The sequence below is a fragment of the Varroa destructor genome, unplaced genomic scaffold (assembly GCF_002443255.2).
Source record: "Varroa destructor unplaced genomic scaffold, Vdes_3.0 BEIS01000001.1, whole genome shotgun sequence".
Lineage (NCBI taxonomy): Eukaryota > Metazoa > Arthropoda > Arachnida > Mesostigmata > Varroidae > Varroa > Varroa destructor.
Genome location: NW_019211454.1, coordinates 56,620,642 through 56,647,451, shown reverse-complemented (window position 1 = coordinate 56,647,451; position 26,810 = coordinate 56,620,642). Strand labels below are relative to the sequence as shown.

Below are 26,810 nucleotides of genomic sequence, written 5' to 3'. Positions count from 1 at the left end.
TAATCTGGTGTAACGATGATTGTTATTTTTACACTGTGGGCTTTGATATTTCGCGTAGCTCTTCCTCTACGTAAGCCAGTAACGCTTTGCAGTTTTAGAGCACGCGCTTGGTTAATGGCTAAAGGCGATGAAAACACACTAAGGTCTTATGGACAGTTCTTGTGTTTCACTAAAAAAAAACCAGAATCGTAAATTCGCCTGCACGATTACGAAAAACCGCGCCTGTTGCGAAAATATCTCAAAATCTCAGTAGATCATAAGGACTGTCAGTGAGCAAACGTATATTTAGTAAGTGTACAAATACACAAAGCTACACCGCTAATATGTTATCAAATAAGGATCGAACATTACCTGCGCTAAGAGGCGGATTCATCGTGTGTTATCCTAAAAGAAAAAAGTTTTCTCAGATGACCGTCACCAGATTATAACCACAATAACTAGCACCTTTAGGTTCGACGTCTTTCAAAGCACGATTAGCCTTTGTTTACCGTACAAAAAAAAGCTTTAAGAACCTCCTTTCCGTTTTTATGTTTTCAGTAAGATTTTTGTAGGTGTATGCTTCTTTTTTCCATCCCTATTCATTGTACAACATGGGCATAGCGGGACTGACCTGTTCTAACCGCTAGTCACTATGGCCAAGGCGTGGATAACAATTCCACGAAGGCGAAAGTAAGAATCATTTGCTTTGCGGTTGCTGTCCACTTTCAAACCTTTGCGGCCTAGCGATCAGACGTTCGGAACGGTTAGTCGTTCAAGATACATACGTTTGAGTACGCCTCCTCGAAGGAGTGCCACGACCCGCGTTTAGTCCCTCCATCGAAATAGGCGTCCATTTATCATCAGGCATTTGCATCCTTCTTCGTTCTCTTCTACCTAGCAGTCGATTCGACAAATCGTATACGGTGCTATCTTGGAATATAACGGCTTTGAGTCGATCGACATTATTACGAAAGGAACCAGACAGGCAAATGATATAGGGCCACAAAACGCACCCACTAAATGCGTTTTCGATGCTGGAAATACGCATTGGCACACAGCGCCGTCTGATGGTCTTTTCCGACAAGTACTACAGTATTAATTATTGTTGATCATCGTCGCTTTCACCGCCTTAAAGGGGAGACTCATAGCAAAGAATTAGGAAAGGTTATTAGTCTGAAAGGAATAAATAATAATAATAACAATATAACCTAGTGGTATTCGTTTTACGGTGGCGGCTAGCAGTGTTGAATTGCTGCGTGTGCCCCAGCTGATATTAGAAGTAAAACAGCCGATTTTATTCCTCTGCAATAAATTTCCCCTTTATCTATCGGTTAACCTGAATTGAATTTATTAATACAGATACACATTTGGGCAAAATTACACAAATCGTGTCCATCAATACGATAGTGTTAGAGGTAAAACACTTCATACATTTCGAACACTTAAACTGACTGAAAAAAACTGCATTTTATCTTCTTATTAATTAATTAATAATTTTATTCTTTTTTTATTATTAATAAATAATTTATTATTAGTTTTTCGCTTAAGCTCACCTAGGGCGTTTATTGGAATCTATAATATAATATCTTTAAAGGGAACTAATAGTTTAGAGCTTAAATGCTCAAGTTAGCAAATGTCCTGCGTTTTAAAAAAATTATTTTTGACGCGTGCCCTGATATGGAGACCATCTTTCTCCAGTCAGATCGCTAACTACCAGTTATGCGTCAAACATATTTTAAGAATATCTTTCAAAAATTTTTCTGCCATGTTTGTTCTATCCGGGGTATGTTTGTTCTATCTATATGGGTTTAGTTCCAACACAGTGGCCTTTTAGAGCAGACGCGGTCGATGCCCCCTCTGTATGTGGTAGGGGCAGCATAGGTAGGAACAAGGCATTGGCCCATTGCATAGAGCACAAGAAATTTAGAAGGGGGACCGTACGGACAAGCACCCAATATTCTTTGCTTCCACAGTTCTCGGCCTCGTCATGATCTTCAGTCGTCCTGCAGATGTTCAACAGTATCCCAGGCGTTTCCGTTGCTCATATACCCCAACCTTTAGTGGGTGGGTAATTTATCTGAAGGTTTTCTTCTCTATTAGCTGGATCTCGTGCTGTCCCCCAGGAAAAGTAGTGGTCGCAACAGTACTGGTAGAAGCATCCGTAGTCGCAGGAACGACAGCAGTCGAGGCCTCGCAGACTCCCTGCCACCTGTCGGTTTTCTTTTGGCCCATCGGACCGACGGAGAAAAATTCCCCTGGTGCTGTTGAAGCTCTGCTGAGAAGGAACTCAATAACCGAACACTGGCCTATGTCTTGTTGGTCTTCCTGGATTGCTCGCCTGTATGCAAGCAATAACAGCCAGTGCCGATCTATAGTATGCAAATGAAACTATCCAGGGGGTTAGAATGCGAATAACGCGAGCTAGTAATGGGTAGCCGCTGCTTGTCTATAGCCGTCCCGTTTACCTTCCCCGTCACCGTTACGTGTCGGCTTCATTTAACCCAAGTTCTGCTAACCTCTCCCTTCCGCGACCCGCTTTCGCTCACAAAGAATAGCACAACCTGGCATGCGAACCTTTCTTCCGATGCCCGAATGGCCTCGGCTGAGTGGCAACGGAAATAGTGGCAGCAGCACATCCAGTCGCACGCATTTTATGCTAGCCAACCAATAAGCGGTACTGGAGAGTGCATATGGATTGGCCGAGAAAAAGAGGGACATGCATTCTGCTACTTATCGACTGCACAGGATAATATTCCCACCAATGAGAAAGACGGCAGCGCGGTAACCTGGCCTCTGTCAACTATACAGCCCCCTAACCATACCCCTTCGCACGAGAACGGCAATTAATTACCAAGTAAAAACAGATAATTAATTAGCATCAAGAAAAACGCTGAAACGTACAGTGAGTTGCATACATGGATGCGAGACGTAAATTAAGAGGGGGTTGAGGGCCAGAAAGATATGAACGCAAGCTTTACGTTCGTTACATAAAGGCACTGACAAATGCCGCCCTAGGGTGGTTCAATGACACATCAGTAGGTCTCTCCATCATATCCTTTATTATCGTTTATCTCGTCACTCTTCAAATCACCATTTTTCTTTCTGCCAGGTTTCGGCTAAAGGGGTTCGTTCGGCTGTTATGTCAGAATAAAAATAGCTAAGTGTAACCTTAACAATTGACAAAGCGGACAGATCAAATAGGGCAAAATATGTAAATAATACACTCGATGCAGAGTTTAGTACGCCACGTTTCTGATTAAGGTTGAGACCGGGCGAAGCTGCTTCGCCACACAAATGGTACAAAATTTGCGTGGAAATAGAAAATGATCACATACATGTGTAAATAATGCTGTGTGTCTATATTATGTATTACCTTGTTCTGAAGCTAGTTTTATTATTTCAGTATTTAGATTAACACAACATTTGAGCAAGGCGCGTCTTCATACTTCATGGCCGCTGAGTTATAAAACGATGCAGTTTAGATTGTTCTGTACGGCAAGCCTATTTTACTTGGTCTTTATAGAAGAGTAATTTAGCGAGAAAGTTGAAAACAGTCAAGAGCACTGAAAACTATCATAGCAATACATTTAAGGACAAAGTTACCCACAAAACTTTAACTATGAGCAAAACATGGGTTGAAATATTATTGATACAGTGTGCAATTGAGGTTCAAAGGCCTGACGCTCAGGGAGTCTAAGGGGTTCGATTTCGATGATATGAAAAATATTAGGGCACAGTACCGCATTCACTGAAATACGCTCGAGAAGAAGAGTGTGAAAATGAACGTTTAGGACTCACATTCTAACCTTAACAAGAAATGAACCTGACGCATGATTCTGAGCTGATAAGCCAGCAACTTTGTACATCGAAGTGAAATTTGAATTGCATTAGATTTTCGATGTCAGCCAGAGTAGCGACTGTACAATAACAGACCTGAATTTTCGTTGCTGTTGGGACAGCAAGGCGGAACAGCTGGTCACAGTGACTTTTTTGCTTTTTATTTAGCCACAAACTCTATGGACTTGCTTCCATTGTAAGCAATTCGATCATGGGTCATTTTATTTGACCCATCTCTTAGGACGGATGACGACAATACTTTTTCCCAAAACACTAAGGCACTTTAAGTTAAAACCAAATGCTTGATTCTAGAAAATGACGACTGTTAGGTTTTCCAGAGGTTACCCGATACACAAAAAACTTGCTAGTTCTTTCGCCTATTGGTCTCACAGACTACAGCCACTTTACAGGACCGTTAACGAAACTCTTAGAACTGCGTAAAAAATGCACTATCGATTGTGAAGCCTGGTGTTGTACTCTTACTACTATGACATGAAAACCGCGCATGAGGCGCTTTTGAACTAGCAGCAACTCAGTCAAATATTAAGTTTTTCCTCAAATGGTACTTAATTTTGACCGTTGAATTTTGGCGGGTGCAATATTTCTGCTGGCACCCACGACTGGCTGTAAGATTATGTCATACTCTGCTTATGAATAAAATTGCGACTAAAACCGAGAACGGACACAATAATTTGATAATTGTCTCTGATGCATCTACAATTTAGGCATTTATCTGTATGCCATTTGAAGATACACGATTCTTTAGCAAAATGACTCATCGTAAAATGTGACAGTACGATTAAGGGTCAACAGTCAATGATTTTAACGAAAGTAGTATGTATAAAGTGTATATATTACATACATAATCTTATATCACTTAACTCTAGAAGCTCAACAGTACTACCCAAGGAAAATTGCGAAAGCATCTTGTCATCTTCAGGACAGCCATTTACAAGATTGGGCATCGAATTCTTTTCAAAGTAGTGTTTTTTAAAGTCGTTTCTAGGACTATGTCCAAACAAAAACAGATATTTCAACGAAATCCGCAAATAACTTCTTTCATAGTAACTTCTATATGCTAGCCGATCTTAGATAGAAAAGGAAGTTTGTACTATCGTTGTTATAATATATCATTGTTAGATAAGATATTAGCTGATCTTGGATTAGATTTCCGAAACGACGCACAGTTTTCTACCAGGGTGAAGCTGCTTTGTTCTAGAAATTTCTGACCTTCGTCAAGTACCAAGCATATCGGATGAACGCATGCTCGCTAAGACACACAGCCCGCCAAAGTTTAAGTCAGTTTAAATGCCGTGCCTCGTACGATATTCTTAAAACGTGTTTTCCTTTTCCCTCGGAGATATGTCCGTTAGTAGTACTCCGCATGACAAACTTCGCGGGCCGCAGCGACGTAATGTAAAGACAGTATGCGAATTCCTCATAGGTAAGAATCAAAAACCCTATAGTAGTATAATTCTGCCGAGAAGGGCAAATTTTATTAAATCATGAAACACCTGATCAGTTTATATGGTGTGTCTACTTCACCGAAAAACTCTAATAAATTTACGTAAGATCAGTTTCTTCAACCAGCCGATATAGCTGTTTCATGATGCTTTAACTTGAAATTACTTTTCTGGCTACGAGAGAAACATGACGTCAAAAAGATCTCCACTTTGTGAAGGGTTTCCCTAGCAGTAAGTTTAACGTTGGTCCGATGAATGGCCTATTAAAGTTCCCTATAAAGCACCCATTGAATCTGAAGGAATAAACGCACAATATTGGTCAACTTTACAAACAGTCAGTTGGGAATGCCGCTACGCGGCATGGATCTAGGCCTTATTGTGGCAGTGGTCACATTTTAAAGTTCGGCTAAGTACTGGAGGTAATAGAAACAGGTCTTTCAAAGATTTTTGAGTGTACCTTCAAAAATGAGCCAATGACGTGCTATATAATTTGCCATCATCTAAAAAGTAGTTCTAAAGTTGAGTAAACATTTAATGAAGGGTATGATTTTATGTTGTTTGTCGTGTTCCTTTTAATTTAGCCTCTGAGTATGCGTTTGTGTGACCAAAACCACCAGAAACATCTGTTTAACTTTCGGTTCGGTTAACTAACAAAAGCAGTAGAAATTTAAAAAAAAAGATTACTATTTATATTATTTTGATCGTAGTCATTTTCATGCTACATTAATATTCTACAACACTCTTAGCAACTATGGGATTTTCGTATATACGTATCGTTAAATAGATGATCTCATCCATGCGTGGTCCTATACTTGGAGCGATGGTAATACCTTAAGGAAAGATTACGCCTGAACGCATTCACTTGCCGAGCGTTCATTCGTGAAGAACTCCACGGCGAGATGCTGAATGATATCGATGCATATTGCGAATAGGTTGCAACATGGTATTCTACAGTGTGTAGATCGCTATATACCTACGTATAGAGTGATTGGCTTGAATTCTGGCCTTTTTTCGATCGGTCGGTTACAATTCCATGAATGTATTCATCCGAAACCAATACTATTAGATATGAAATAGTTCCAAGAATAATATAAGCTAACTTGCAGCTATGGTGGAAACAGTGCTTCGCCATTGGAAACAGAGTTAAAATCAGCTGTTACCCAATCTCTTAACGCATAAGGCGTCTACAGACATAATAAGCTTCTTCGATTAGCCCAGATTAGCAATGTGCAACATCTGAGATACGTTTGTGGCTGCAGAAGTAGCAAATTCTAGCTTACAACTCGATAGAAAATATACGATAGACAAAAAATTGTACGTACTCGATAGTCGATCAACGCTATCTAAAGACACAGTTCTAATGACTTTTCCATTTTGTTAACACCGTTAACGAATATATATCATACGAGTAAAGTTACCATGTTATCGATTGTCGACGAGGAGGCTAGGTACACGAGAGGGTCAGACAGACGTTTTCTGAGGTCAATCAAAACTTGATGCCCACATGGTGTCGCTCGTTTCTCAATATTCTTGCAAGGAAAATGGCAGGTTGTTCTCGTTTCTTTTCAAACAAGAAGGTCTTTATTCGATGGGATACAAAAATCAATCACAAGAAATGATCGCGGGATTGTTCACGATCCAGAGAATTCGATAAAACCTTTTGTGGATGAATCAAATCTTCAATCGACGTTCATGTTCTGTGTCGTGTACAATGCAGCAAAGGTCATATTAGGAAGCTGAAAATACCACCACAAAGATTTGTCTACATCTTTTACATAAACTATCTATCAGAAGGTCATACGTCTTCCATTAAGATGATGCCCCGGTACATACTTACCAATCAGTGTAACATGGGCTGGTTGGGAGAATGAACGAATTCTGGGTTCAACCTAACAAGCTGCCATATAGCCAAGACTGAAACCCGTTGGTTTACCATCCACGAAGCATAATCGAGAGAAAGTTCTACAAGTCGAGAGTCCGACATCACAATGTGGACTCACTTACTCGTTATATAAGAAAGGGGCTAAGAGGACGGCAAAGGGAACACTTCAAACGAACCTGTGATCCATTCAGGTTTTCAATTGAAGCTGTTATCAAGGTGAAAGGAGTTACCATTAAATAAACATGATCGTCAGACATGACACTTTTAGCATATCTGGAACATACCGTTGAGACGTTTATTTTTCTATAGATATCGCCAACAACTTTATATATAAAGAAACATATATATATGTTTCTTCTAATATGTGTTTAACTGCTATTTATCTTGTCTCCCTCATCAGATGCAAGAATTTACCTACATGTCTCATGATATAATACAGCTTATCCTGAATTATAGTGATACCTGATAGATAATCGGTTCGTTTATCGTTAGGTAAAACCTAACTGAAACATCTGTATTCTTATCCGTATCTTCTGCTCGTCAGTTTTGTTTAGACCTCTCTTGTAAGTCGTCACATTTTCGCCGCCATCTTAAGCCCGCTTAATGGAAATTGGATTGGCAAACGACGGCCCTTGCAAGAAATCTAATATAACTTTCATCAAACGTCTTTAAACGAGCCTCACTTCGTCGCTGCAAGAAACCTTCAGTGGGACGATCGAATTTATGAAAGGTCGTCACATGGCTTCTCGTAAGCTGTTTCATTAGAGATTCTCCATATGGATCCGCTTATTAGCCGTTATAACGTTCGAATAACTATAAAATATGCGCCAAGATCTAGAACGTGAAGAGCTATTATATTTCTGCAGGATTTCATGCTGGTAGATTTTATCGAAACGCAACATTATAGATACATATGAACATTGAATAAGTGCCTACAATTTGAACTGGTGCGTGCGACCTACAAAGTGACTGCTTTATTCATGAACTCTATGAATGATTCGTTTTCTGATAGTTATAATAAAATCAGCGTAGTAGAATTATGGTGGGCGGAATTGGCGATCCGTTTTATCTAGGGGAAAATATTGGGTACTACTAGAGGTCGAAGGCTCGATACCGAAAACTAACGAATAGTTCGTTTTGTTCCGGTCGGAATTCGAACGTCTGCGATCGTCATTGGGCTCATAGCTATTATGCTAGCAACATGTCAATATCCAAAACTATATGTGCCAGACAGGTATATTTATTTTTCTTTTTGTCCAGCCTCTCTTCCTTGCCTGGTATTTTTGTCAGGGCAAACTTTACTTAGCGCTAGGCGGTACCGAAAGGTGTCTTCCACGCAACACTTGACGTCTGCCAGGCAGCCAGCCAGCCAGCCGTAAGACTGAATTTTAAAACACTTCCGTCCTATGCTATGCTTTATATTCTTCGTTTTCCTGTTCCTCTTTCTTAGAGTATTTTTTTCTAGCTCAAATCGATTCCTCGACTCTTCGACTTCATGCACCTTGTCTATAATTTACGCACGCACACGCACGCACATACACGCACTTACGTTCCAATGAACGAGCGAACACCCCCTGACTGTCGTAGCTGTGGCGATGGTAATGCTCGGTAATGCTCGTAGGAGTGGTGGTCACTATGAATGGTACCTAGCTCTGTTGGGAAATATGACGGGAGAGGACATTACTAAGGGAGCTGTGCCGGTTGCGACAGCAACGAGGGCTCGGCGACCGGATGCAGTCTGTAAATCGGTAGACTGGCCTGCCCTCGTTCCTCCCCCCTTCCTTCTCCGCGCCTGCCTGCCATACCGCAGGTCGCTCAAGAGGGCAGCAAGTAGCAAACAGGAGAAAATGTTCGACGATGTGGGATGTCTCAGGCTTGAAATGTACAAACCTCCGAGGAGCATGACCTTTGCAAGTCAGCTGAACCAGCAGCGTGCGCGAACTTCCCATCCACAGGGCCCAGTGATTGTCGGTCTTCGATCTTTACCGCCGGCGACCTCTTTTGGGCACTTCGATTGTAAATAAATGATTAAGAAGTCACCATCAAAAAAAATCCTGCTGCGGATATAGAATTGATGCATGGTTCGCCACATCTGTCTTTAGTAATCTGTGTAAAAAATTCAGAAAGGTATGGATATATTTTATAATGTGGACAGTGCTAGTAATGAATACTAGCATATAGAACGATTTAAACTGATCCAGGATTTTATAATACCGTTTGAAAACTATAGTTATTCAGACTTACAGGCACGAAATGTGTATTTCATGAACGTATGTAATATAAATAGGCTTACGGTAATATGACATTATTACGTGAGAACAGGTATTAATACCATGCTGTGCAAAGTCTCAACATTGCCGTCGAAGACGGACGTCTGGGTGCTGCTTATTTGTTACTTATCGGATAGTCAAAGGTGAACGAATTATATAGCAAACAATGAATGAAACCTTTACAATATCAAAGTGATGGCTAATAAGGGCGAACTAGTTTTATATCCTTAGAATCGCTTAGGACAGTTTTTGACCTGGCAAAAAGAGTACTAGCCAAAGGCTTCGCTTTAATCACACCATCATAGTGCCTCCGAAAAAAAAAATCAGTTGGCTGCCATCATAAAGACACATGTACACGTCAATGAAGGGTTCGTTTAATCGTTTAATTTATCAACATTTGCGCGAGTAAAAGTTAACGTGATTGGTTGGAATCATGTAAAAAAATCCAACTTCGAACGAAAATCCTCTGCCTGAAATACTAGTGAAAGACTTTTAAGTCATTGCGTTTGTACTATTGCAATAATAATGTTGGGTTATTTGTATAAAACTTTTTCGGGTTTTGTAAAAACAACTCCTAACTCTAATAAAGACGAAATCGCTGCAAAAACATGATTTATTTCCTGCAGTCGCGAAGTTTTTTTTTGTATTTTCGCCTAGCAAAGGACAATATAAAAAAGGCCAATCGTTTCATACTCTGACTACTGCGATGCGTATCTCACGACGAATGAAAAATAAAGTTGAAGCTGACTGCTATCAACTGGCACGTTCCTTTGCGGTAATAGTTCTCAGGCGTCGGTTTCATAGGTCTGTACTGTAACACGTGACCTGCTAAAAAAAGATATATATATAGTGTGATTAATAAGGGTTGCTGCAACTTAGGCCAAAATGAGCTTTCAGCTGAAGGCTCATCGAGGCAAAATTTAGAATATGTCAATACTGACGCTTTTTCCGACTAGTGTTGTTCTATGAACGTAGGAAAAAAGAATGGCTTAACGTAAACTCGAATGCAGCAAATAGCTCCATTCAGTGGTTCAGCCAACCTAAAACGTGAAGATTTAGTTTAACACGTAACAAGACAGTGTCTCAGATAGATGGAAAAGCTTTTTTAATAATTAAGCTTTTAGTGTAATTATGCATATATTATTCTTAAGGCTAAGTACTATCGATTGGATATTAAGCTAAACTGTAACGAACCGAATGTCTTACGTATTTATATGTACATACATCTGTACGTCTAAACGCATATACGTTCGAAGAGCCCCATAAACGTGTTGTTTAACATGTATTTGTGTTTTCCAGTGTTAATTTTTCAAGAAACTTACCTATTCTGCTCACATTTTGCACAAGGCAATGCCCTTACGTTTCGGTCCGATGAGACGCTCGATCTCCAGTTCTGAGGCATTTGTTCCTTTTCACCTTCTACGGAGAAGCCGTTCAGAAAATAAAAAATACTGGGGAAAATCAGGAACAAGATAGGCCTAAGGAGTGTACTAGTATAAAGTAAAAGAGTATTGGGATGTCTGCACGTTTTTTTTACGTTGGTGCACGGTTACGAACCTTTGACAGAAGCACATTGAGCATCTTCGGGGGTCGAGTTAGCGGGGCTAGTACCGAGTGAAGCCATGTAAGCCTCGATGTCGACTTTCTTGGCTGGCACTTGTGCTGCCTTTGCGCGGAACATCGGTGCTGTGTTCAGCGGGAACAACCGATACACACACAGTTATTAGTCGCCAGCTTCGTTCTTTGTTGGGCTGTTGGCAGTTAGATCTAGTGTACTATCTTCGCTATAGATTTGTTCTCAAGCGGATGGGTGGCACGTAGATTCTAGTTGAGCTATCTGCACATTACAGAGTGTAGCGGATGGACAAAGCCGATGCTATAGCAGTCAAAGTGTTTTTCATAAAACGCTAAAAACATTATGCAAAAAACAACAAGAGCCTAAATTGGGAAGATGATACGCGTTAAACGATCATTTTTCTCGATTGATTTCCGATAAACGTTATACCTTCATCATGACATCGATTTGAGCGTTGATTCTAGAAGTGTCGGCTGATTTTTAGAATTCAGTGAATTTACGAGATACGCAAAAGAGTAACAGACGTATAAAAGTGAGCAAAGCTTAGAAAAGAGAAACTCATAGCAAAACAGAAATAAGTTAGAGTCAGGAGAAAGAACAGTGACCAATGATTTTCCAGGACACTAAAAGTCAACTGAAGTTAGCGAGAACTGTAATCGCCCGAATAATAATAACAACAAGAAGAAATGAGGTCAAAATAATCAATAGTAGTACAAATCTTCAAATTCAGTCTTCGAAAAGGAATAACTCTATATATGAATGTTTTGGACGACTTGAAAGAGGTCATTGTTTGCTTTTAAACTAGCCAATAGAAGGTGTGCACATTTCGCCTAGAACTATAACATGATGAAACAATTGTTCAAATAGGCTCTGAATTTCAATTACAAGGTCGTCTGTCAGGCAAAGTTTCTGAGCAAACGATACTTGCGACAAACATTGAAAAGAAAAAACGACCAATTAGACAATAAAAGATGAAATTGACTTGAACTGTTGCTTCACGAGTCAGTATAAAGGGAGCTGATTGAAATTTACGGGATTACTGCAATTTAAAAAGGGCTTCAATTCAAACTGTTCCATTTAGGCTACACTTCCAAATAATTATATTCGGCTACATCATCGTTCGAACCGAATCGAGTTTTAGTCATTGCATTTCATTGGCGTAATATTGGGAATAAGGCTCACCTGCCTAGTATATTTTTCAGGAGTATCTAAAGTGAGGGCTATTGAGGTATCCTTTTGCAGGAGTCAATCGCGAATGTGTACATACATTTCAAAACTGATTAGCGTCTGTGAAGCATCCCTTTGCTCTGCAACTATATTATTTCGCTTGAGTCTGCGAGTCCTGTCGCCCTAGTCACCTCAGTAGCGGAAATCCCTTCAAGGCACTTCCGGCGGGTTTCCATCAGGCTCCATCCTGTCTGCAAATGTCCTGCGGCCCTCAGCCAAGCTGTCATGGACCTATGCCATTCCTGTATCCGTATCAAACAAGAATGGGACAAAATATTTTCTCAAGATATAACTTGACGAATAGCTTTTGCTGGAACAATGCACGGGGCTCGAACTGTAATTAAGATGAACTCGTCTTCACTGACCTATCAACACTTTATTACAATAAGGCAGAAAAGTACCGAATAGACAGGGATGCAAAGGTACGCAGATGACAGCCTTTGAAGATAAGCTATCTGAAGAGGGCTTTTTCTGAATATATATTTTATCAAGGATTTGGGAATTAATTTCCGATGATTTTTTATGTTGGACTCTTTTTATTCGTCGTGTGCTATCCTGTTTTGTTCCTTGTCATTTGCAATTTATGCATAATTTACAGTGTTAATCTGGCCATCTTCTAATCTTATGGGTTTAGTGAAGACGGCAAGACTAAGACCGTGAAGTATTCCTATTTAGCAGTTCCCTGTTGTCGTTCGATTAAAATGTGTGATTCTACGTACCGCAATATCATATAATACGACAAATACGCAATACAGGATTATAGCGTCAGATCAGCGTACTACTTAGTTTTTAAACAATCATCTTGCAAAACCTTGACCCATCAGTAGGTCGTAATTCGGTTAACTATCGTTTGCAAGAGATGTTGATGCTCGGATACTTAGCCATAAATCTCACGCCAGTTGATGTCATACCGCATTGCTAAAGTACAGAGAATAATTAAGTAAGCAAACCGATACCAATGGAAGCGTTTCATATATATCATCTGTTTAGACATTAGTACAAACACACAAAGCTGCCACTGAAGATCTTGTTGATAAAATCTCGTTTAATCATCACACGCTGCACACCAGTATCGCTATAGCACTGTGATCACCGACCTTATCATAGGTGCATCTGTTTATATACACACTGTTTCGTCTGTTTGTTTAATAATAACAGAGTTTTGTTTGTTTATACTGCGCTCTGTTTCTGTTGAAGTTCTTTCTGCCTAGTCAGACTTTTACCTCTGCAACGTATAATAAACACCTATAAGCACGCAGCCCTTATGCGAAACGATAGTTAGAATTGCTTGCTTTTTTCTAGATTACAGGACAAAAAAATGAATATTAAGAAGGTCATAATATTGCAGCTTGCATAGAAAAGCAAATCACTGCTACTGAGATGTATTAAGATTTGTACATGAGTTACTCCGTAAAGCACCAATCCTAATTAAGAAAATTAATCTTATTGAAAGAGCACAAAGAAGGAGCCGTAAAAAGAAAGTGGGCCATAAAAAATTGACGGCGGGTTATTTGAACCTCTGGGACAGGGGGGTAAGGAGGCAAACTGCTCTGTCCGGTTGTAGCGTCCAGCCACCTCGTCATTCATTCATGCAGTGGGCTCTCGGCAGAAGCATCAGAAGATGCAGGGTGCTGCACCATAATGAAGCATCGTCGTAAAATTTAGACGACCTGAATGACAAAATACGAAATTATTCACAGGTAGAAGTAGTAATGTTGCAACCATCGCTCTTTGGCATTTCTTGCGATACTCTCCCGATAGCAAGCACGTTTGGCGGACGCCAGCAACTTATTCACCATTAAGTGCTTCGGGCCGCAGGTAATCGCTTAGCCTCTGGTTACCTAAACGCTGAAATCACTGTTATGCCCTTTCCACCAATTATACGATATGATCCCTTAGAAAGCGCACAAGACTATTGTAGGCCACTATGCAGTTCACTTCGTCAATGGAAGCGGCGACCCTAGACAATGCGTTTTCTGCTAAAGTATCGTTAATAATAGGGCAAGTGAAGCATATTCAATATAGCTGATAAGATTATTAAGCACCTATACGGGCCAGGAGGCATCTTGATAAAAAAAAAAAAAAAAAAAAAAAAAACAACACATATGGGTCCTATGATGAGCCGTATCTCGATTGGATAAAAACGTAATATGGTTAACTCGCATAATTAATAATGTTATAGGCCAATGCAATCGAAAGTAAGCAATCTATGATTCTATATTTATTGGTCACAATACAAAGGAACAAAACGACACACCTAGCTTCGAGATAGAAGGAAAATTTGTCGTATCATTATTTCTCATATTGTTTTCTGTTGTTAAGTTAAGCACATATCTGTGATCGCCTCTATAACGAAGTTGTGCCAAAGACTAGATATCTTTTACAGCTAAAAGGTACATTCATCACTGCTTCCTATATATGGCTCAAAATAAGCAAAAATCGACTCAGACTTCCTTGCATGGAAACCCTATAGGCTATAAAGTTATGTTCTACATGTCCGCGCATACCTTTCTATTTTGTGATTAAAAATTCCACTCCAGGTTTTTACCATCCACAGGTTAGCGGAATACGTATACTTGTATGCATAGCTGCTTCTTGCGTTGGATAGAACTTGAAAACGTTTGAGAACGTTCTCAAAGCTAATTTCAGCCTTGTGGCCTATATCCTTTGACTGAGTCGTCGGAATATCGCTGGGGTACTGGAACATTACCGAAATTCTACAGTTCATTAACGGTCGTCATTGAGAGGCCGAAAATTCGTCTTGGATTGCACCCTAGTTATAAAACATAAGCCACAAGTCACAGAAGTACTTTTCTTTAATCACAATCATTGCTGCCTAATTAATATAAAATAACCCCTGAATAGGCACTGTAAAAATCGAAATCCAAGGTACATAAATTCATATTTCAATGATATATACTTCTACTGTAAACGTAAAGGCGTTAGGGCGGTCGCATCGTTCCATCCAGTTGACGGAATCTTCTCGATTGCCTTGTGCAATAGGACGCATAACCATTAATCGCGAACTCCGATTATCAAGCCCTAGTTACACTGATCAAATTTAAAGCGTAATTCTCAAATATACTTTTGTTTCAGCGATTCAAGTCGTTCTTTCTCTGTTAAGCCCTGAGTATAACTAAATTCTACATTATTAATGTCAATATTATGAGCCTTAGTAAATATTAATTACAATATTTTCTCCTGTGAACCTTATGCATCGATTGAATGGCACAAATTGTATTAATGCAGAGGGTACGCGGTTCCCCATTCATCGACATACCACCACAAGGATGCTGTCTGTATGTATGAATGACAACTGAGAGAATTCTATTAGGAGTAAGAGATTCATTATGTAATTATTGCTTCTCTTGCCGCCACACCCGATTCCCGATAGCGTCTGCTCTTGCTGCGCTCGTGTGCCCGCAATAGCAATAAGCAGAATCGTTTTGAATGGATAACACCCTGTGTGCCAGACCCCACTGGACAACAGGGTTCGAAATCCAGCGGCCATCCATTGAATTATAACCGTTGCTCTCCGTGATTCTCAAGCTCCTGCTGGCTAGTTTCCCAGGGCGGCAGCCATATATATAAATGGTGGAGCACGCAAACCTACGAAATAGCGGCAGCACAGACGGCGGCTTCGACGAAGCAATGTCAAATGAAATAATATTTGAACTCTTAAACGGAAGAAGAATTCGCGAAAGAGCGCTTGCGCTATAGTCCACATTAATTTAAACACGATTCGGACATTCTCGACCGCGTGACACAGATCTCCTATGACGCCGGCCTATGGGCGTGGCCCACAAGGATCAGGAGCAACGGCAGATAGACTTCGTATAACTCAATTTAACAGCTCTCATGCTACATAACTAGTGCTGTGTATTGTACTGATGAACTTATATAGTGAAATTTATCAACAGACGTGGCTACGATCACTGCTGACACCGTAGATTAACAGTGTATGTCAGGTTGGTCACAAAAACCTATAGATACCTATTGAACATCATTCAGTCCGCTTCTGCTACGCGTGCTTTTACATCCTTTCAGCTAGGACAGCATATTATATCTTACTATGGTAAAAACTTTGCATGTTACGAAGTTCGACTAGTACTGGGACGCACCATTCGAAGTTTTATGTTGCCGTTTTGACTCAGAGCTTCAGTCAAGTTGATCTAGTGTGATAGGAGATCGGTGGAGATAACTGGTCATCTGGAGTTTATATACTATTGAACTGAAGTTACGATTTTTCCAGTTTAACTTTTTTCGAGCGTTAATATTTTTTTGCGCGACTCAGCAGTAAGGTCACTGCTTGTGGCATAGCCGAGATTTTTATTGTCCTGTGCATGACAGCCCTCTAGCCATTAATGGCCACCCGCTGTATCGTGCTTTTTGTCCGGTTTCGAGCGGTGGCAGTTGTATGGAATGAGATCAGTGACCAATTCATTGATTGGCTCATTTCATTATTAAGCCATTGACTATATTTTGCATACATCTAAAAATCAATCTACCTTCAGGCTGTTTCCCAACATCTCTCATACAATTCCATACAGCAGTAATTCTGCTTTGATTATTTTTTTAAATTAAATATATAGCGTGACTATAATTACTGTGATCATACACAGTTCTGATTAGACACCTGTCGTTATACGCAACTCCCCAAAAAATTCGATTCACTATCTACGACGCGATCGAGGATCTGTAGATGCTTTTTTTACGTTACAAACAGATGTTTTTACGTGTTGCGCACAGGTAGATATTGAGCAGCTGAAGGTTAGCTCGCTGAAGAGTCATTTAGTTGAAATTTCGTTGAGAGGGAGTCCTCTTATCAGAAAAGTTAGAAGGCGACCCGCTGAAGAGATGCGTTTAAAAACGTTGTTATCCCATATTTGTAACGATCCTAATTTATGAACTTCATTTGAATGAAACACCATGGTACTCACTGAAGTGTGTACATGAAATAAGCATTCTATTTTTTTTTTTAATCAAATATAAGCGCAGAAATTTTCCAGGCTTAGGGCAACTACAATACACTAGTCATTGCTTAGCAAGCACTCACTAGCCCGATTCGTATTATTGATGATGTTTAAATGACGATTTTCAGTTTTAAATACGTTTTCGTATGATTCTGTATCAATGGCTGCATTTGTATTAAACAGTTTTTAGCCCAAGTGTATTCTCGCTGCCCGCGGCCTGATCTAGCTTGCAGAGACAAGCTAGAAAGAGGAATAGATCTGGTTGAGTTGTTATTATTGGGCGTGTCCGATTGATGAGAAGATCTTCCCTCCTCGGTAAAATATCGTTCCACTGTCATCGCTCCCCGCAGATCCTAGCGACTCGTTATCGTTGTTGTAGTGGTCCTCAGTCGCTCCTGTTTGTGAGCTACTTTGCTCATGCCATTGGTCGACTGGTTGGCTACGTAAGATAGCACCAGTTTTTACGGAAGTATCTCACTTCTTTCTTGCACCGCAAGGAGTTAGCTAGATAACTGAGTGCTCCTCGTAATGGTCGTGCTAGTGGCTGATACCAGGGACATCAACGCGACGACGACAAGCTGAGCTGAGCAGTGTGAGGTGGGGTGGTATATATTAATGGTGGTTCCACGCGGAAGCCGTCACCAGCGCCGTGTTCGGCGCCTCGTCTGCCCACCATGCCCCACCTTAATAATACAATCTCACTCATTGCGCCCAGAGTCTTGTTCCTCGTCCTACCCTCACTGGCGCCTCATCAACCCCTTGTTTCGATCGTGAAATGCATGAAAAGTTCCGGTTTCGTACTTATTCCCATTAAACCGGATAGCTCGCTAATCAGTTTAAGATTTCCTAACAGGCATGAGAGGTTTGCGACATTTTCCTAGGCGATAACTGTGTTTGACAGCATTGTTTATCGATAGCAAAGGGCAGTTATATAGCGGATGTGTTTAGCCTTCTTTTTAATAGGATACTAATGTCTATTTATAATATAGTTTATTTAGGCTACCTAAGAAATGAATATATTCGCATCTGCCGAATGTATTTATTTAATTATCGAATTATGAGCAACCTGCCCTTAAAAGTCTTTCATATTTGGTATTATTTAACCCGATTAGCAGAAGTACTAAATGGCTACGTTACCGACACGCCATTTTCGAAGTTTCCCGAATAATCAAATTGTATAACTCAAGACAGCCATTGATCGCTTCAAAGCAAGTAGGAGGCCGAGTGACTTAACTTTCCAATATTTTCCAAGGCAACCTGAATCTACTTTATAAATTAGAACTTAATTCCAATAGCTTGCTTTGGATAGATCGGCGGAGAGCATACTATTAAGTTTGACAAGACTGACTACTTAACCTTCATTACTATCGATTTTGCCATATCAGTCAGTATGCGTGTTCACTATCTTTAAAAGAGAAACCAATTTGATCTAGGCGTTGAAGGCAAACTAGATTTATCTATATTTGAAAAAAATATCATCTACAATACACACATAGCTGAGAAGTTCTATTCAGTCTACGCCGCTCTCGTACATAGATAGCGCATACGTTTGTACCGCATTACAAAGCAGTCGAAGATTTTTTAATTGTTTTGGTAACTTATGTACAATCTATAATTTTTTTTTATTCTTTGATTATATTAGCCACCTTCGAGGTAAAGAGATAGGGCAGTGAAATAAGATCATCACCATGTATAATGAAGCAAAATTTAAGTTTTGACCGGCTTCATGTCAACAGAGTTCAGGGATTCAACGTTTTCTCTTAGGACTAACTGATCCGGGATGAAATGAACGATATTTACAACGAATTTGCACAGAAGTTGCCTGTACAGCATTGGACATAAGGACTAAACAGGCCGAAGAAGCTGACGACGTCACACAAGAGAGTCGGTAAGGAAAAGGTGAAACTGCCTAACTTATAAGAACGTTTATTGTCGTCTGGTGAGGTTTAGTCGTAGCTTGAGCTAAAAGCTATTAGCTCTTCTGACAGCTGCCCGCAATAAGTGCAGCTGCTACTCTATGACTGGTCTAACATGGCGCGACATTTCTCCATGAATCTTCTTTTATGAGTGTAGCATTTCGTGCTTAGCAGTGGGCGTTCTCGCTGGTTCCCTTGCTGTAGTACCCGATTTTAGTAAACATCTCCCTTCATCTCACACCCTAATCTTTCCATACATATATGTTCACTTCATTTCATTTATATTCGCACACATCCGCCTATACGGTATATGTTTTTCCGCGATACGAAGAGGCATCGTCGTTCATCCTTAACCTGGAGACGACAGACCCGTTATGGTCGCCAGCCATATAACAGAATATACGCATATATGCCTTGTTCACAGTAGAGTGCTGCAATGAACCAAGAACCTTGCACTCTATCCGCTGCAGTTATATAGCTCTCACTGCGCTCTCTAAGAGACGAGACAAAGCAAAGACTTTCAGCCTAGTCCTCTTGCGGCTGCCAGTAGTCCGAACTTCTGTTTCTATGAGTTTTGCAATACAGACACGTTTACATATAACAACAAAAAGAGAAAACCAAGTAGAATATGGAGAGATGATTTGATTTCTATAAAGTGAGCCTTATGGGAAAGCTGTCTCCCTATCCGATCTGTTACTTCAGCTGATGTGAATTGTTGGTGTCGCTGCTATTAGGACGACAAGGTAAAAACGAGCAAAGTATTCAAAGTGGCGTATTTCTGTCCGCACGCGACCTTATTCCTTTGCCAGCTGCCAGACGAGTTGCCGCCTGCATAAATTGTCTCAACAATCCGAGATGAATTTCAAAACATGGTTGGGTCCACCGCTCCGTATCTTAAAGGGACAACTAACACATGTTTTTGACCATCGAACTTCTGCGATTAAATCTAACCTAGTTGCTGACCGTTAATACATCATCTCAGTGTGGGGTAAATATTGCAATAATCTAAAGATAGCAAAACTGTAAAGGGTTGCTTCGTTCATTTTCGACTAGCAAATACTCGCACAACGTTTTAGGGAGCGAGACATTATGTATATGCGCGAAGTGGAACATTAAAGCGTCTTCTTAACCTTTTGTTTTTTCTTGTAGGTAATGTTACCTAACGGTGACTGTACAATAGAACTAACTGTTAACCTTTAGATTGCCTTTCGCCTAAAGATAATTAGCTGGATTTTTATGTAAATGTTTGTTCGGTTCGTTAGTCTCCCAAGCAATCATTATGAAAACAACTCACGGGAACAAGCAGCTGGACAGTTTACCTTTGATGATACTTTGCCAATCTTCATCTTCTAATATGAGCTGTTTTTGACGCACCCCAAGAATTGTTAAAATACAATTTTCTATTCATCACCAGCTGCTGAAACTAGTTGTTCAATCCGTACTAGCGAAATACGTCCTGATCCTGTGAATTCCAGGCCTACCTTGCCATTATGTATTCTAAACTGCAACGACCGTTTGAAAAATACTTACCAATTTAATTATCAGTGAACTTTAGCGGGGAATAGTTAGCAATGAATCATATGCCAAAGTGTTTCGCACTTCTACTCGCTGCTAGGGGACTTGTATGTAATCGAAATGCGAAATATGTACACACGAATACTTAACAAAACGGATTCAGCCAACATTCCAGATACTCACGATGTTACCGTAACAAAACAACTCTGCTCTATGCTTTTTTGGTCATCGTACAGCCATGGTTCACTCAGTTGCGCTCAATGACAACAATAAAGGTTGTAACGCAAGTGTAATCTTCTTTCCAGTGAGAAAAAAGACCCGCTGAGAGTACTAAATAGAGACATTTCATGCATGACCAACAAGTTGGGATTTTGTCCCTCGACGAGAAACTAGATGGAATATGGCCGACGCCAGCCATGTTAACTTTAACGCGTAACTGAGGCCCTCTGTTGCCGGTGAGGGAAACAACATGTACACTCTATGCTGAGTGCATAGGACGTAGCTTAGGATAAAGGCTCAACTGGCGTTGGATACGAGTCGGCCAGAAAATTATTGCACCTGTCCATATAATTATGCGGTTAACCGCTACGATTCTACAGCAGCGATGTATCTCCTTCATATATTATGCACACGCGTACACACATACTCAGACAAATAGGACTGGTGCAAATCCTAAATCAGAGAACTAAGGGATCCATAGATGTATAACCTTTCTGACTATGTAATTTAGCTGGTTCCTAAGAAACGCCTGAGGAATTACGTAATACTGTTTTGATAAATGGGCTGACAATTACGGAAGCCGTAAGATTTCAGTTAATTATATGCATATTTTCGTATATCCTTTTTTCAAAAAGGTAGAAATTAACGCCGCCATAATTAATTATGTTTCACATTATATATTATTATAACTGATTTCGTATTATATATATATATATATATATATTGAGTAAATGCTGCCGCTCAGCCTGTAAACGTCAACGAATCTTGCTCTGTCCAAGGACGTCTGCTTGCTTTTCGCACATGCATTACATTAGACATAAACTCTGAACATCTTTCACACGATCTTGTTGTCTTTTTGTAGTTGAAGCTAAACAAAGTCCAAGCCATTTTGCTGTGTAGGCTTAGTAGAACTGTTTTGGTACTTTTTTACAAGAAGTCGATTAATCTCTTGCGGTCATTCTTCTTATGCTATTTTTCTATTGCACTGCCTCATCGAACGAATTCAGGCATACGTAGTGGTTTAGATTCGAAATCGGGGGTTGGTCTATTTCACTTTACGTTGAAAGTACCCCGTCTGAAACAGATGTGAAACGTTCGTTACGCTCTTTCAGGACTTCGCACAGTAAATTATTATAGTTAGAGTGTTGCCTGATGCAGTTAGTCGGCTGTCTTGTCCAATTATGTGACATAATTGGCTACTAGATTATCCCGGTGGCTTAAAGCGGTCCTTTGCAAAGGTATCGGCGATGAGCCGTAGCCTTCACAAAAGGAGATACACCATATGTGTTATTTACCTTGTTTGCCTGCAGCAGTAGTTCCGTTGATTTCTGTTAACTATTTCATCCTTCCATTGTAGGTCCGATATCGTTAACCCATTACCCTTGAACCCATTGCCCATTGAACTTACTCCGCTAAACCAACATGGGGCAAACTTGAACCTCTAGTATTATAGCGTAATTTTAAGGCTATTCAAAAAGGCGAGCGAATGGGCAACGCAAATAGGTCGATACGTTTTAAGAATTCCTTTCCATCTTTTTAGAAAAATACAAACATCATAGAGCTAAGCCACGAACTCTAGCATGAAAAACTCGGCAATCCTTACATTTAACTGTGTGCTTGATCTTCAAGCTCTGCCTCGACAACAAATAGGGAAAAAGTCACCTCTTCTCCAGTTTACATGAAGTTATTTCTTAGTATCCAAGCGATTTTCTCTAGATCCATCTGATTTTCATGAATATATTCGCCCAAGATCCACGAATAAGACATAGGTACAACTATTTTCTTGCGATGACCACCACCTACGTACGGCCTTGCGCGTTTAAGATTATCAAATAGAACGCACCATTTTCTAAAAGCGTTACTGATCTAATCGTTTTACTAGAAACGAAAAGTGAAAGCGAGACTCTGCGTCTACCTAGGATTAAAGACGAACGTTGTACACAAGACGAAATGAATAGGTAGGCACTGAACTATCAACATACTTTACTCTAATTGATGATGTTGCCATAATCCCTGACAGCAAAATGTGTGACCTGCGATGTCGAGCGGCGCAAAACGTAAGTCAACAGTCGTTGTCCATTGTAACCGCGAAGCTTTCATGATGGCCATTTACAAGGTTTTTCGAACTTCGAACAACGAATTCTCAAAGTTGTGTGCTATAGCTTGTGGCCAAGGAGACGAGCTGTTCTATCTCGTCCATCTTGTCTCCTTTCCGTTTTACGGAACGAAAAGTGCAGCTTGTGACCAGCTTACTAATTATATCTATATTCTAAAGTGGGACTAACTCAAAATAAAAATCTAATTAATATAAATCTATAAAAGAGACATACATATAAATGTCGATTCAACCGTTAATAAGTTTTAAATAAAGCGTTTTTAGTATAAGCTTAATAGGAAGTTATTCGAATCGACCGTTATCAACTTACAATCTAATTGTCTATGGTTGTTTCGCGATAGTGCAATAGTTCATTAAATCACGTTTATTATTAAGGCATCGCACTAATTTGAATACGGCCAACTCTTTCACCTGACAAAGAGATGTACCGGCCTAATTTCGAAACTCAACTATATTGATAATGTGCTCTCTTTATGGACTAAGTTTTTTTTCTTTTCAAACCGATTCGATTACTCTTTTTTCGGTTTTTATTCCACTCTCATTGATATATTCGCTCATGGTTATCTTAAATTAAAATTAAATTTAAAAAAAATTAGTTGATACCCGTAAGATTAACATCTTCCAGTACAACAAACATACGTATTTTACGTGACTACACTATTAATACAATTTCTAGATTATGACGAAAGCTTAAATCACAAGCAAGATGCTACGATAGATTTGCAAAAACAATGTTTGACGTCCAAAAAAGGTTCCTTCTCGATAGTGAGCTTTAACTACCAGTCGATTATTTTGGATAAACATAACATCGGCGCCGTCTCTGATAACAGAACGTTTAAAAGGCCACCCGATTTAAACAGCCAAAATGTTGCTACTATACACTTTTTAGCCTGATGTCGTATGTGTACGGATTGTCTGTTTTGTTTAGGAAACTCCAGTATGCATAGATCCGCGTCTTCTGCAAGTTGGGTTTTTAAAACACAACCTGCTATTTCTCAATCTGAATTATATAGTTGTTGTTACGCTTTTCAGTGTATATACCCACTGGTTAAAATGTAGGTTGTTAAGCCTATAAAATCGCGGAGCTCTTTGAAACAATTCGAGTTCAGGTGAGGTTTCATATACACTTCTTATTCCACAATAGCTAAAACTATTCCGTGACTCATTGGCCTTGAAGACCGCTAACTTAAAGCTATCGTGATTTTTAACTGGGCAAAACGTAACGGCTCTATAAATCATGTCGCAATGGTACAAGGGAAATTCCAAAGCTTCTTCCACATGTCTATGGGACATCGTTACCTCAATGAATCTTCTCGCTGAAGTAGCACCTCACGCTGTGAACAGCGATAGGCTAATCTATATTTTCCACAAGAATCAACGTACCTTCGACTCGTTCACGAGTACAATGGAAGGTGTACTTTGAAAACGAATGGCGATAATACAAGTCTATGCATCTACATCTACATGCCGAACCTATTTCTACGTCCACAGAGAGATACTCAAATGCTTAAGCCACTCTGACAGCTCAGCGTTTTTTGTAGCGGCAGTATCAAAACCTATTTGTCCTGTCACAGGATTTGTATCCTGTGAAAAGACGCAAGAGGAAACATCCAACAATGCGCGTCCACAGTATAAAAAGGCGATCTAGAGACGGAACCGGCTGAAACTTCGAAAGCAAATCTTCGCTATTGAGAACAATCATCATAACGTAATTTAAAAAGAGAATGGTTCATAGCAAACTATCGAAAGCGGACAAGTTTAATAAAGACTTCAAGCAATCGAATGACGAGATCGCCTTTTCTCCAGAAGTTCTGGCAGCAGCTGTACGCAGATCAATTATTGTAGGATAATACGCGGGCGAAAATATCGACGTATCCTCAAAAAACAGCGGACAGTTTCCATTAATGGAAATAGGCGGATGTTTACTAAATGAAGGGTGAGGTGCAACTAGGAGATTGAGAGCGGGGCAAAACGCAAATCACCACAGAGCCGTTAAAAGCACCATATCTAAAATGGCGCTGATTTAGTCTGTAATTTTGAAAAACACTTTTTTGACGCGGTGGAAATGATCACAAAAAATATGGGTTACTCGAATATTCCTAGATAACATATAACTAAAGCGATTGCGAAATGTTTGGGATTACTAGAGTGTTACCATACTACTAAATATGTTATCGCTAACCAAACTGGAAATAAACTACTTATAATATCGTGAAAGACATTTCAGTAGGATTATGGCTTATCATTTGCTCCCTTCGACCACCGCTACCGTCACTATAGAAATGGCTCCAAACGTACAATCTTATAACTTACCAAACCCTTTCCTAACAAATGTCGTTTAATGCCTGTTTCTTTTGTCCGTAGGACGAGAAATTGATTAAGGACGTCGACAAGCTCTCTGGATTTAGGGACCAAAATAACGATTCGTAGACCTTTCGCTTTCCCACAGCCAAAGTGCTGCGAAATGAGTTTACGATGTCAATTGGATAACTAGTCGCAGGTAGAGACTGGTCGCTGAGCCGACGAACCACGAGTGGAGCAGAAAGAAATGTATCGTAACGGCCGCACATAGGAGAACTGGTGTTGCAGGATGAACGACAAAACGACCCGATATCCATTGAACAATGTTACTGCAGGTTATAGCATGTAGCCGGATACATGGGCCTAGATCGGGCTAGAGGTTCCATGTACCACTCCTTTGAGGACTCGTTTAGCCGTGTATCCCCATTTTCCGCAAATTTTTCAGTTCAGAAACCAGCGCAGTTCGTCTTTATATTATCTACTGACAGCTTCAGATACCATAGAACTTCGCTGGGCGTCCTCGTGATGATGCAGTCGTAACGCATTTGCCCACTAGACACGGCCATCCGTGAGGGTGATCTATTTCAGAAAATGGATGTAGGCGCATTTGGTCTCGTGACAGAAGAAGCCAGCGATACTTAACTGATTAGCAACACCGGATGTAAAACTCACTGGGAATGCTTGTAGCAAGCACGTTATTTAAATAGGAATACGTTAGTAAATGACACGTGGGGGTTACTTGTTAAACTACACGCATCGTGCTTCACGACAGGGTTACGAAATGCGCTAAACACAATGAACCACAATGTCTGTCTATTAAGAAAGTGTTTACAGGTATACTCGTTTTGAAGTTAAAGTCAATCAGTTCAGCTGTATAATAAAAACAGGTATTTATTTTCGAGTTCAAAATGATGATTTTATGAGACCAAAATTACGTCTACGATTTCAGCCTCATCTAAATCGTTTAAGGGCCTATTGGCTTCGGTGAAGGCTATTGTTTAATGATTAAAATGCTATTCGAAAGACGTTTGCGTGTTATATTCTACTCGTATCTGTTTACGGTTGTTCTATGTATATTAGTGTTGTCGTTTGTTCGACCGACGTTGAACTTTGAATTTTTATGCCAGCCGTTGGCGATTGGTTATTTTTGCCCCTAATAATCAATAAATACGTAACGGGTATCTGTACTTCTGGCGATTATATTGAAAGGTGCGCTTGTCTTTGTACAGACATGGCGAATAGCGCTAGCCTAAACGAGAATCATGCATGAATAGCAACATAGAAAAATGTTTAGAAATACATTAACAGTTCCAGCATGTAATTTTCCCGAAATTCGTGCCTATTTATTAATGGAGCCCGGACATTTTCTATGAACCCTTTTCATAATTCTAAAGTCAGAAGGAGTATGTACGCGGTTTCGTGCCATCGTATCATTGACGGTCCCGCATTTTTCAAAGTGATTTCGTTGCACTCCTCGTCTTATAATGCTTCAATAAAAGCAAGGTTTGAACACAATCGCGTGGAATTAACGTAAGA

General features: G+C 40.0%; 1 protein-coding gene and 1 long non-coding RNA gene across 30 annotated transcripts in view; one reads left to right on the top strand and one right to left on the bottom strand.

Moving 5' to 3' along the window:
• Positions 1-26,599, top strand: part of LOC147758842 (uncharacterized) — a 47,561-nt gene extending 20,962 nt beyond the window's left edge. Inside the window, exon 3 of the long non-coding RNA XR_015318486.1 lies at positions 25,338-26,599. This is a non-coding gene — a long non-coding RNA (uncharacterized LOC147758842). The remainder of the gene's footprint in view (positions 1-25,337) is intronic.
• Positions 10,031-14,103, bottom strand: LOC111243136 (uncharacterized). Of its 29 annotated transcripts, none has more exons than XM_086976652.1 (5): positions 13,458-14,103; positions 12,366-12,476; positions 10,989-11,117; positions 10,792-10,850; positions 10,031-10,259 (listed from the first exon to the last, which is right to left on the bottom strand). In XM_086976652.1, the coding sequence occupies exons 2-5, from the start codon at positions 12,459-12,461 to the stop codon at positions 10,217-10,219; spliced, it is 327 nt and encodes a 108-aa protein (XP_086832778.1). In that variant the 5' UTR covers positions 12,462-12,476; positions 13,458-14,103; the 3' UTR covers positions 10,031-10,216. The 29 variants fall into 29 exon arrangements, 28 of the variants coding, with proteins under 28 accessions (XP_086832778.1, XP_086832785.1, XP_086832779.1 ...); XM_086976659.1 differs by having other exon boundaries at positions 10,767-10,850; positions 12,275-12,476; positions 13,458-13,482; XM_086976653.1 differs by lacking the exon at positions 13,458-14,103 and adding an exon at positions 13,332-13,417.
• Positions 26,600-26,810: the final 211 nt, after the last annotated feature.

Coding starts and splice junctions, on each gene's coding strand:
- LOC111243136 (XM_022788247.2), bottom strand. CDS start 13,287: ATGATTAAACGAGATTTTATCAACAAGATCTTCAGTGGCAGCTTT. Junction 12,477..13,242: donor AGATCTTCAGTGGCAGCTTT/GTGTGTTTGTAC, acceptor ATACGGATACAG/GAATGGCATAGGTCCATGAC. Junction 11,118..12,365: donor AAGGGATTTCCGCTACTGAG/GTGACTAGGGCG, acceptor CGCTGAACACAG/CACCGATGTTCCGCGCAAAG.